We start from the raw sequence: 13,123 nt of genomic DNA, 5'->3' as shown, positions 1-13,123 counted from the left end.
AAGGTGCGCGCAGTATTACAGTGGCCCCGACCACAGAGCCTGAAGGAGTTACAGCGCTTCCTGGGGTTCGCTAATTTCTATCGCCGCTTCATCCGTGGTTTCAGCACGATTGCGGCCCCGCTCACCTCGATGACCAAAAAAGCATCCACTCGGCTTACCTGGTCCCTTGAAGCTATAACGGCATTCCGGCGCTTGAAAGCGAGCTTCACCTCAGCTCCCATTCTCCACCACCCGGATCCAGACCGGCCGTTCATAGTAGAGGTGGACGCCTCTAATACGGGGGTGGGGGCCATACTGTCTCAACGCCAGGGCCCGGCCAACAAGATGTTCCCGTGTGCATACTTCTCTCGCAAGCTATCTCCGACGGAACGCAACTACGACGTGGGGGACCGAGAGCTGCTAGCCATGAAGGTAGCATTCGAGGAGTGGCGGCACTGGCTAGAGGGCGCGGTACACCCGTTCACCGTGCTCACCGACCACCGGAACTTGGAATACCTTCGCGCCGCCAAACGCCTGAATCCCCGTCAATCGAGGTGGGCCATGTTCTTCACGAGGTTCAGATTCACGGTGACCTACAGGCCGGGGACCAAGAATATCAAGGCCGATGCCCTGTCCCGCATGTTCCGTGAACCCGGCCCGGACACAAGCCCAGAACCCATCATCTCCGAAGCCCACATCCTCGCGCCCATCCAGTGGGACATCATGACGGAAATAACCCAGGCCAACGCCCACACACCACCACCTGCCAATTGCCCTCCATCCCGGACCTATGTGCCCGAGAACTGGCGCACGAACCTCCTGGAGCTCCTACACTCCAACCCCAGCGCCGGCCATCCCGGCATCACAGGCACCCTACACCTGGCTCAGAACCAGTTTTGGTGGCCGACTCTAGCCACAGACGTGCGCGAATTCGTCCGAGCCTGTACAATCTGCAATACCTCTAAGCCCTCTCATCAGCTCCCCGCGGGCTTACTGCTTCCTCTGCCCACGCCTCAACGCCCCTGGTCCCACATTGCAATTGACTTTGTCACCGACCTTCCCCGTTCCAACAACCACACGGTTATCCTCACCGTGATCGATCGATTCTCCAAAGCCTGCCGTCTGATCCCCATGCCGAAACTTCCCACAGCCTTCGAGACCGCGGAGGCATTGTGCAACTTTGTCTTCCGGTACTATGGCCTGCCTGAGGATATCGTGTCCGACCGCGGTCCCCAGTTCACCTCACGAGTCTGGGCGGCATTCTTCAAACAGCTCAACGTGAACATCTGCCTCACCTCGGGGGTTGAACCAAGATCTCGTCCGGTTCCTACGCTCCTACTGCCACGATAACCAGACCGACTGGAGCACATACTTGATGTGGGCTGAGTATGCTCAGAATTCTCTCCTCAAACCCGCCACGGGTCTAACCCCATTCCAGTGCGTCCTGGGATTTCAACCTCCTTTGTTCCCCTGGTCCGACACACCCTCGGACCTACCGGCCGTTGACGAGTGGTTTCGTCGCAGTGGGGACACATGGAGCGCGGCGCACCGGCAGCTACGGCGAGCCATTCGCAGGCAAAAGACACAGGCCGACAGACGCCGCCGTGAGCACCCCGACTACCAACCCGGACAGTGGGTCTGGCTGTCCACCCGTGACCTCCGCCTCCGTCTGCCCTGTCGTAAGCTCAGCCCACGGTTTGTGGGCCCATTCCGCATCATCAGACGGATTAATCCAGTCTCCTACCGCCTGGCACTACCCCCGTCATACCGCGTATCTCCCACCTTTCACGCCTCACTTCTGAAACCCGCGGAGAGACCACCGAGAGACCCAGAAACCTCCGCCGAACCACCAGCACCCCTCTTGGTCGACGAGGGAGAGGCATACCAGGTCCACGAATTGCTGGACTCCAGGCGCCGACGGGGCCGCCTGGAATACCTAGCCGACTGGGTGGGGTACGGCCCGGAAGAACGCTCCTGGGTCAAGGCAGGGGACATCCTGGACCCTTCACTCACCACTGACTTCCACCTACGCCACCCAGACAGGCCCGCTCCCCGGTCTCGTGGTAGACCTCGACGTCGCACACGTCCTCGCGTCAGGAGCCGCTCGCAGGGGGGGGGCTCTGTCATGATCAGCACACCTGCCTCACCTCCGCACCCACAACGGAGAGAATCGTCTCCGGAGTATTAAGCGCTTCTGAACTACATCTCCCACAAACCACCACTCCTGTCATGATTACACCACAAGCTGCTTTCAATCACCTGTTTCCTATAAAGCATGAACTTGAACTCCGTTTCACTGCGAAGTCTTGATTTGCTACGGCTATCATTCTGAGCGTTGTCTGATTGTTCCTGTTTCTGGTTTTTGATCTGTTTCTGTATTTTGCCTCACGACTGATTTCTGCCTGCCCTGACCTTTTGCCTGTTGTTCTGACTACGTTTTTGCCTTACCTACACTGTCGTGTTTACCGGTACTGAACTCTGCCTGTTGTTTCCGAGATTATATATTAAAGCTGCAAATGGATCCTCAGTCTTACGACTCATCGTTACAGTATCAGTGCTGGTGTTAGTGTCTATAGTATTAAATACAGTGTATCAGTGCTGGTGTTAGTGTCTATAGTATTAAATACAGTGTATCAGTGCTGGTGTTAGTGTCTATAGTATTAAATACAGTGTATCAGTGTTTGTGTTAGTGTCTATAGTATTAAATACAGTGTATCAGTGCTGGTGTTAGTGTCTATAGTATTAAATACAGTGTATCAGTGCTGGTGTTAGTGTCTATAGCATTAAATACAGTGTATCAGTGCTGGTGTTAGTGTCTATAGCATTAAATACAGTGTATCAGTGCTGGTGTTAGTGTCTATAGTATTAAATACAGTGTATCAGTGCTGGTGTTAGTGTCTATAGTATTAAATACAGTGTATCAGTGCTGGTGTTAGTGTCTATAGCATTAAATACAGTGTATCAGTGCTGGTGTTAGTGTCTATAGTATTAAATACAGTGTATCAGTGCTGGTGTTAGTGTCTATAGTATTAAATACAGTGTATCAGTGCTGGTGTTAGTGTCTATAGTATTAAATACAGTGTATTAGTGTTTGTGTTAGTGTCTATAGTATTAAATACAGTGTATCAGTGCTGGTGTTAGTGTCTATAGTATTAAATACAGTGTATTAGTGCTGGTGTTAGTGTCTATAGTATTAAATACAGTGTATTAGTGCTGGTGTTAGTGTCTATAGCATTAAATACAGTGTATCAGTGCTGGTGTTAGTGTCTATAGTATTAAATACAGTGTATCAGTGCTGGTGTTAGTGTCTATAGTATTAAATACAGTGTATTAGTGTTTGTGTTAGTGTCTATAGTATTAAATACAGTGTATCAGTGCTGGTGTTAGTGTCTATAGTATTAAATACAGTGTATCAGTGCTGGTGTTAGTGTCTATAGTATTAAATACAGTGTATTAGTGTTTGTGTGTGTCTATAGTATTAAATACAGTGTATTAGTGCTGGTGTTAGTGTCTATAGTATTAAATACAGTGTATTAGTGCTGGTGTTAGTGTCTATAGCATTAAATACAGTGTATCAGTGCTGGTGTTAGTGTCTATAGTATTAAATACAGTGTATCAGTGCTGGTGTTAGTGTCTATAGTATTAAATACAGTGTATTAGTGTTTGTGTTAGTGTCTATAGTATTAAATACAGTGTATCAGTGCTGGTGTTAGTGTCTATAGTATTAAATACAGTGTATCAGTGCTGGTGTTAGTGTCTATAGTATTAAATACAGTGTATTAGTGTTTGTGTGTGTCTATAGTATTAAATACAGTGTATTAGTGCTGGTGTTAGTGTCTATAGTATTAAATGAAGTCTGTAAATGTTCTATATAGATTTAGGATTAAATTCTACATTTAAAGGCAGAAGAATTTGACTGATTTTAGAACTGGCTTTTTCTGAAAAATACGATGTATATTTTCCCCTCGTTAGTGTCAAACGCACCTGTAATATAATATCTTATAAATACAATGTAGTAAAAATTGAATAATGAATAAACACCGAATTTAATATAAAGTGAAGTGTGTAACTTTATATGGCCGCCTTGAGGCGGTGTTGAAGGATTAGAGTGGGCGGGGCTTCCTCTGGTGTCCTTCATGTGTCGACCAATCAAATCAACACGACATTCCCGGGATCTGCGTTGCCATGGTAGCCTTTGACGTCAGCGCTACTCAGCCCCTGCCCCTGCTCCAGGGAAGCTGTGAGTGGGTGGGAGACCCCGTGGATGCATCCGGGAAGAGCGCGCGGATTGTGAGTGTCAACTGTGCAGCAGGAACATCACCGGTCTGAGGTAAAGATTCAGCTCCTTTTCTTTCTTTTGGCTTTTAAACAATGAAACGTTTTCTTTCTGTTCGCTTTTTAGTTTTTGTGCTGGTTTTTTTTTTTTTTTTTTTTTTTTTTTTTTTTACAGGGCGTGAAGTGTTTTGTTAGACAGTGATGTCGAGTCGCTTTTGTGTGAATCTTCCTGTCAGTCATGAGGAAAAAACATCCACAGGAACATTACAGCTCATGTTATGATATAAAGATCTAATACAGCTCATGTTATGGTATAAAGATCTAATGTAATGATATAAATATATATTACAGTGATTTATTATTATATAAAGATCTAATGCAGCTCTTGTAATGATATATAGATCTAATAAAGATCTAATATAGTGGTAATGATCTAATATAGCTTATGTTATTATATAAATATCTAATATAATGATATAGAGATCTAATGTAATGATATAAAGATCTATTACAGGGATTTATTATAATATAAAGATCTTGTACAGCTCATGTTATGATATAAAGATCTAATAAAGATATAAAGATCTAATGCAGCTCATGTAATGATAGAGATCTAATGTAAAGATCTAATATAATGATATAAAGATCTAATATTATAATAATGATCTAATATAGCTCATGTAATGACATAAATATCTAATATAATGATATAATGATCTAATACAATTTTATAATACAATTATATAATGATATATAACTAATTTTGTTCTGTTTTATTTGAATTACTTCTGATTTAATGTCCATTTCTCTCATTAATTCTAATCGGAGTGCCATATAAAGGTGGTGTGTTACTTCTTATTAACTCTTTTTACTGCAAACATTTTATATTTCTATATTTTACACCTTCAATATGAACAAATCTGATCCCTTAAGGCATATTATTCCTCGACTACCTTTTAATAATTAAATAAACGTCCCTCTGTGGCACTTCATAGGCAATAATCCAGTAAAAATCAATACTTTATGTTCTATTTTTGGGCTCAAATTTGATGAAATAGCATTTTTGTGTTTGCACACAGATAAAAACTTGTCACTAAAGTAATAGTTTTATATATCAAAATCTTATCATCTTTAGAAATAGTAAGATTGCATTTTTTTTTCCAGAACTTTTTGTTATATCTTTATAGCGTTGGATTCACAGTCAGAGTTATCCGCAAATTAATCTCAATATCTGAAGGATAAAACAGTCGACGTTGAGTTATTGTGTTGAAGAACTTTAACCGAGAGTGAAACCCTTGACTCCGCCCACTGTGCTGTGATTGGCTCGTTCTTTACTAGAAACACGTTCCAGTCCTGTTCTGGATTGCTTTCTAGCTTTCGCTCTTAGTGAATCCTGTTAGCATTTTGTAAGATGAAGTTTAGCAGTCGTTCCTTCATCAGATTCTGTTTGATTTGTAAGTTATTAACATGAAAAATGCTTTTCATGATACAGAGAAACACAAAGACAGTAAACTCATCTGTCCTGAAGATTATGAAAAACAGAAAGTTACAGCTGAAACTGGAGACTCCAAAAGTCTGAAGGCAATGAAAATGACACTGACGATGTTTTAGATCTGTTTATGAGCTGCTTTTGTGAGATTAACACAGTTTCTGGTGTCTCCACTGTAGAAAGCGATCACCATGGATAAGAGTGAACTCGTGCAGAAAGCCAAACTGGCCGAACAGGCCGAGCGCTATGACGACATGGCGTCTGAGATGAAGCAGGTGACGGAGAAGGGAGAAGAGCTCACGGACGAGGAGAGGAATCTGCTCTCGGTGGCCTACAAGAACGTGGTGGGGGCGTGCCGTTCGGCATGGAGGGTCATCTCCAGCATCGAGCAGAAGATGAAGGCGGAGAACAGCGACAAAGAGCAGATCGCCAAAGATTACCGTGAGAAGATCGAGTCCGAGCTGCAGTCCATCTGCAATGATGTGCTGGTGAGAGCCAGTCAGTCGGTTTTGCCACAAAAATAGTTTAGCATTGTTTTGTCCAAACTCTTCTACTGCAAATTTTTGCAATTCTAAAAAAACGATTCAAGGATATTTCAACAAAGTTGAATTTGAATTGATTTGCTACAGAAGCAAAACGCTCGAGTTTCTTTCAAATGCTGGGTGCCAATACTTATTAATATCCATATCATAGTATATGATATTATGCTACACACGATTCTGAATTTGAAATGACTTGTTTATTGTGTGATATCGAGTGAGGAAGCAGCGTCCAGCGCCGCAGTTTGATGTAAGCGCAAAATGTCCCGCAAAATGAAATATTAAACAGGTTTCTTCTTCCGAGTCGTCGGGTTCAGGATTAAACCTGAACGTTTATGTCCAGACAAAGTGCGATCAAAAAAACTAGCTCCGAACCCGCCGAATACCAGAAACTTTCCCTGTGTAAACATTGGTGTCACTTTCGAATTCAGATTAACGGTGAAACGAGAGTTTATAGTCTTTAGTGGTTTGTGTGTTTAATAAGACGAAAGAATAGAAGATGTGTAACAAAACAATACTGGAGAACCTGTCCAGAGCTGGAGGCTGTGCTTGGGGTGAGAACGTGGTGCTCAGATCTGTAACACTGATCTAACCTGATGACTGCAGTGAGACGTTACTGTGGTGTGAATCTGCTCCTCTGGCAGCTCTACATGCTCACACAAGCACTTTCAGAAATGCACACAGGCCCAGACTCAGCAGAGCGTTCAGTACAAAACACACTCGCATACGATCGGATTCAACCAGTCTCCAGTCTGTACAGAAACTGAAAACGGTGTAATGATGAGTGTCAGATATCACACACACACACACACACACACACACACACACACACACGGAGTGCAGGGTCATCGGAAAGGTCCTCCACAAAACAAGACAATTCCTGTTCACTTACATTACAGCAGCTATAAACCCTCATTCCTTCAAGTTAACGTAATGCTCCCGAACGAGCTGTCGCTATAGAAACGATAACGTATTAGAACTATAAACCTAATAATAAATCCCGCGCTCCTGTCAGAGCAGAGCTGCCATTTTAGAAAGATAAAATCAACGTCTCCCGATGCGTACGATTCATGCTTCGTCCGACACGATCGTGTGTGTGTTTGTGTGTGTTTCAGCATCTTTTGGAAAAGTTCCTGATCCGTACCTCGTCTCCGGCCGAGAGTCAGGTGTTCTACCTGAAGATGAAAGGAGATTATTATCGCTACCTGGCCGAGGTTGCCGTGGGAGACAACAAAACCAGTGAGGTTTCATCTGTTACACAGTTTACACAGAAAGCTAGGATATTAGACGAGCGAGTAGAAACACAGACAAGCAGACAGACACACAAAAAGCTACATGGAGAGAACTATAGTGGTGCTGAAAGAAGGACAGACAGGTTTAGGGACAGACAGTGATGACAAATATAAAGACAAGAAGCTAGACTAACAGACCTCGGCATTTCTTCACTTTCATACACAAAAACGATCCACCCGTCTGTGTCACACACACACACACACTCTGTGTCACACACACACACACACGCGCGCGCGCATGCACTGACTCGCCATGTGTGACGGTTTCCTGCTGGTTGAATTAGAACATTAGGAGCAGGTCTCAGCTTGTGCTCCACACCCATGAGAAAACAAACGAAGAAAAATAAATCTGAAAATGTCACAGTGTCAGTTTTACTGAAAACTCTCTGAAACACAACGTTCATTAGCGCTCAGAAATGCGCCGTACAGAGATACAGAGAGAACCGCGATAAAGCGTCACGTTAACGCACAGATAATCTGAGCTGATCACTTTTATACAGCACTTTAGAAAGCTAAGTTAGAAAGTGACGCACTAGTGCGAGACATAATCACGCTTCTAATTCATAATCATAACAACAACCGAGCACGTTAAGCTCATGTAACGTACGCTAACACGACTCTCTCGCTGTGTGCTGCTTTTCTTTACTTTATACTTTTGCTTCCTGAGATTTTTATATCTACACATTTCCCTTCAGGCATCGTGGATAAATCCAGGGAGGCGTATCAGGCTGCGTTTGACATCAGCACAGAGAACATGCAGCCCACTCACCCCATCCGCCTCGGCCTGGCGCTAAACTTCTCCGTCTTCTACTACGAGATCCTCGGCTCCCGCGAACAGGCCTGCGAACTCGCCAAGAAGGTGAGGGAACCCTACGACTACTCCGCGTTCTAGCTAGCTCTCTGAATAGCGCTCTGACTGCGGTTTTGTTTTCTGATTTCTAAATCTCAAAATTTCTGTAATGATTTCACCGGAATTCTCACATATTCACAGAAAAGAGAACATATATATGTATGTTTTTATTCCACTTATATAATGTGGGTTTTCAACTCTAGCGCACATTGTGATCACGTTGCTGTTGCTATGGTTACCACGCCAGCTGTTTCTCTCCTGTCGTATGAAAAGTGTGCCGTTAGCGTTAGCACTGTAGCCCGCGAGGAAGATGGTAACACCGTGTTCTGTTTTTTAAAGAGGTGAAAATCAGGGAAGTGGGTCATGTGATCTCTGAGGGACGAGACGAGTACAGAGGAGTTTTAGAAACCTCTGAGCTTTGTGCCAGTTTCATGTGTTTCAGCACCATCTGGTCTTCGGCTAGGGCTGAGACGATGCGTCAGTATCTATATCAGGGACTGATATGTATGGGTGGGCCAGTGGGAGGAGAAGGGTTGTAGTCAATATAGAGGAAGGGTTAATGGTCTATGTAATTGTGGGTGTGGCTGGGCTGAGGCGTGCAGGCCAGGTAGGGAGCGGTGTGGTCTGTCACGGAACATGGTCTGTGGAGGGGAGTGGTCTGGTTATGGTGGGGAGCGGTGCAGCATATGGGTAATAAGGGGTGTGGTCTGTTGAGGTAGAAGGTGTGGTCTGTGGAGGGATGGGGTGTGGCATGTAGAGGTAGAGGGTGTGGTCTGTGGAGGGAGGGGTGTGGCATGTAGAGGGTGTGGTCTGTGGAGAGAGGTAGAGGGTGTGGTCTGTGGAGGGAGGGGTGTGGCAGGTAGAGGGTGTGGTCTTTGGATTGGGGTGTGGCATGTACAGAGTGTGGTCTGTGGTGGGATGGGGTGTGGTCTCTTGAGGAGATGGGTGTGGTCTTTGGACTGAGGGGTGTGGCATGTAGAGGGTGTGGTCTGTGGGGGGAGGGGTATAAAATACACTGTTTCTGACCGTGTCTCAATGTTCCTTTTTTTGTTCAGGCATTTGATGACGCGATCTCTGAGCTCGACCAGCTGACTGAGGACTCGTACAAAGACAGCACGCTGATCATGCAGCTGCTCCGAGACAACCTGACAGTGAGTTCACCAGTTTCTCATGTCCTGAGTCAGAGCTACTTCCTCTCTGCCCGTGTTGGGAGGGAAACCTGGTGATGTCATTGTCTCTACAGCTCTGTCCTGAGGTCATGTGTCCGGTGTTTCCTCCTCGCTCCTCACCAGGGTTAAAAACAGCAAAACAAAAACACTCAGACGTTTTATCATTCTGAGAGCCGTTAAAAACAAATATTAAAGTCAGTAGTTCTCTCCAGGTCCTTTTTTTGTCTCGGGTTTTAATGTCCATCTCATTCACTGAAAGTGAGCAGAAAACACGGGGGACATGTGACATCACAGCCATACTGTGGAGAGAAGTTATGATGTCATCAGATGTCAGATATATGCAGCTCTGATTTGGTTTTGTGTGTGTGAGTGAGAGAGAGAGGTGGAGTGTGTGTGTGTGTGTGTGTGAGAGAGAGAGAGAGAGAGAGGCGGAGTGTGTGTATGTGTGTGTGAGAGAGAGAGGGAAAGATGGTGTGTGTGAATCTTAAAAAGTTCTTCTCTGAATAAGGGCGTGTGCCAAATGTCATAAATGTAAATTGAATGTAAATGATGGTGACTGTGTGTGACGCAGAGTTTGTGATGTGTGTGTTTTCTGTTGTTTTTTTCAGCTGTGGACTTCAGACACTCAGGAGGAGACAGAGGAGAGACAGGAGAACTAAACAGCAAAAAAAACAAAAATTCAAAAAAAGAAAAACTGCTGAGCGCCTGATACACACTCTCTGCTCCTCTGCACCAGCCTCTCCTGTGTGTGTGTGTGTGTGTGTGTGTGTGTGTGTGTGTGTGTGTGTGTGTGTGTGTGTGTGTGTGTGTGTAATAAGGAGGGTGGTTCATTTAGAGATTTGATCATTCCTTGGGGCACAAAATAGAGGGAGGGATCATTTTTAATAAACTGTGTGTGTGTTTGTGTGTGTTTGTGTGTGTGTGTGTGTGTGTGTGTGTGTGTGTGTGTGTGTGTGTGTGTGTGTGTGTGTGAGAGAGACAGAGAGAGAAAAGAAAGAGCGAGAGGTTTTGCTGAGGTTCAGTGAGATTCACACTGAGATCAGACTCCAGTCTGATCCGATACACTGATATTACATTGTATTGTGATTATTGCCAAACCTCCTACATATTATTGTAATAATTGATTTAAGTCTTTTCACAGACGATCTTTTCTGCTGATGAAATTACTACCTTCTGATATTTGGTTATTTCCACTCACCCATCCATGAGCTTTTTAGTTATCTGAAAACTGTAATCTTTTTTCTTCTCAGTCGTTGGTTTTGAGTCGCAGGTGTGTTTCAGGCCTCAGTTTCCAGTGAGAATCAGTTTTAAATGATGGGTTCGACGTGTTGATGTGTGCAGATAAAACTCATAGCTTTATTATGTAATATTCCCATGAGACCATTTTCAGGGGTTAAATATTTAGGTCTGCGGTAAACGTCTACATTCGGTTTCTTTTCTAATTTGATAACGCATCTGTTTTGTGTTTGATGTGAAATATCACAACTGATATAGATTTGTACTTTACTCTGGAGCTGTGGAGAAAGCAGCACTAATCACCCCGGCGTCCGACTCCACAGCTGTCTGCGCTACACTAGTGTTGAGGGCTGAGGGCTTTCATTGTCGTCTTGTGAGTGAGTGTGTGCGTGCATGAGAGTGAGCGAGTGTGTGTGCGTGCATGAGAGTGAGCGGGTGTGTGTGCGTGCATGAGAGTGAGCGAGTGTGCGTGCGTGCATGAGAGTGAGCGAGTGTGTGTGCGTGCACGAGAGTGAGCGGGTGTGTGTGCGTGCATGAGAGTGAGCGAGTGTGCGTGCGTGCATGAGAGTGAGCGAGTGTGCGTGCGTGCATGAGAGTGAGCGAGTGTGCGTGCGTGCATGAGAGTGAGCGAGTGTGCGTGCGTGCATGAGAGTGAGCGAGTGTGTGTGCGTGCATGAGAGTGAGCGAGTGTGTGTGCGTGCATGAGAGTGAGCGAGTGTGTGTGTGCGAGTGTGTGCGCGCGTGAGAGTGCTTGTGTGTGTGTGCTTGTGCGCACGTGTGCTTGTGTGTGCATGCTTGTGTGCGCACGTGTGTGTGCTTGTGCACGTGTGTGTGGGGCTCAGGTCTGTTAAACAGGGTAACTTTACATCACCTGTGTTTGATCCAGCTGTGTTTCTGTAGCACACCTCAGCGTGTTAAGTCTTACTGATACTGTTAGTGCTAATGATGTGGGACGGGTTCAGTTCAGCCAAATAAAGAACACAACAAACACAAAGATCTCAGTTTATTTCTTCTGTTCTACGTCTGTCTGTTATCTGTCTGTTATGTCTGTTATCTGTCTGTTATGTCTGTTATCTGTCTGTTATGTCTGTTATCTGTCTTTTATGTCTGTTATCTGTCTTTTATCTGTCTGTTATGTCTGTTATCTGTCTTTTATCTGTCTGTTATGACTGTTATCTGTCTTTTATGTCTGTTATCTGTCTGTTATGTCTGTTATCTGTCTGTTATGTCTGTTATCTGTCTGTTATGTCTGTTATCTGTCTGTTATGACTGTTATCTGTCTTTTATGTCTGTTATCTGTCTGTTATGTCTGTTATCTGTCTGTTATGTCTGTTGTCTGTTATCTGTGTTATCTGTCTGTTATGTCTGTTATCTGTCTGTATCTCTGTCATCTGTTATATGTCTGTTATCTGTCTGTTATGTCTGTTATCTGTCTGTTATGTCTGTTATCTGTTATCTGTCTGTTATGTCTGTTGTCTGTTATCTGTGTTATCTGTCTGTTATGTCTGTTATCTGTCTGTATCTCTGTCATCTGTTATATGTCTGTTATCTGTCTGTTATGTCTGTTATCTGTCTGTTATGTCTGTTATCTGTTATCTGTCTGTTATCTGTGTTATCTGTCTGTATCTTTGTCATCTGTTATCTGTCTGTTATCTGTGTTATCTGTCTGTTATGTCTGTTATCTGTGTTATCTGTCTGTATCTCTGTCATCTGTTATCTGTCTGTTATCTGTTATCTGTCTGTTATCTGTTATCTGTCTGTATCTCTGTCATCTGTTATCTGTCTGTTATGTCTGTTATCTGTCTGTTATGTCTGTTATCTGTCTGTATCTCCGTCATCTGTTATCTGTCTGTCATCTGTCTATTATCTGTCTGTTATCTGTCTGTTATCTGTCTGCCCGCTGTGTTGGTTGATGTATTATTACATTTAATTTACATTTCCAGCGTTTGTAGACTCTCATCCAGAGTGACTTACATCTTTATCTCATTTTATACAACTGAGGGTTAAGAGCCTTGTTCGGGGCTCAGAAGTGTCAGCTCATTGTCCTGGGATTGAACTCATGACCTTAACCACCAGGCTACCGCATCCCACATGTTCCAGTCTGTCTGACTGTCAAACGTCTGGTCTGGTCATCTCTTCTGTGGCTTGTTTTGTCAGTTCATGTATTTTTGTCTGTGTATGTTGAGGTTTGGTCCAGTGTGTCCACCTGTCTGTCTGTCTTTCTGTCCTGTCTGTGGCTCATTATATGTAGCTTGTTGGCCTTCTTGTCTGTCTCTCTGTTTGTCTGTCCATCT

The 13,123-nt window shown here is 44.3% G+C and overlaps 1 protein-coding gene across 1 annotated transcript; it reads left to right on the top strand.

Moving 5' to 3' along the window:
- The first annotated feature begins 5,720 nt into the window (after positions 1-5,720).
- ywhaz (tyrosine 3-monooxygenase/tryptophan 5-monooxygenase activation protein, zeta polypeptide) lies at positions 5,721-11,823 on the top strand. The gene is given in 7 exon segments (XM_027157401.2): positions 5,721-5,835; positions 5,923-6,231; positions 7,398-7,521; positions 8,270-8,433; positions 9,480-9,575; positions 10,202-10,222; positions 10,225-11,823. Coding segments are annotated over 7 exon segments (906 nt in total). The 5' UTR covers position 5,721; the 3' UTR covers positions 10,303-11,823.
- Positions 11,824-13,123: the final 1,300 nt, after the last annotated feature.

The sequence above is a fragment of the Tachysurus fulvidraco genome, chromosome 24 (genome assembly GCF_022655615.1).
Source record: "Tachysurus fulvidraco isolate hzauxx_2018 chromosome 24, HZAU_PFXX_2.0, whole genome shotgun sequence".
Taxonomy (NCBI): Eukaryota; Metazoa; Chordata; class Actinopteri; order Siluriformes; family Bagridae; genus Tachysurus; species Tachysurus fulvidraco.
The sequence above is the reverse complement of the archived record's forward strand: the minus strand, read 5'-3'. Positions and strand labels throughout refer to the sequence as shown.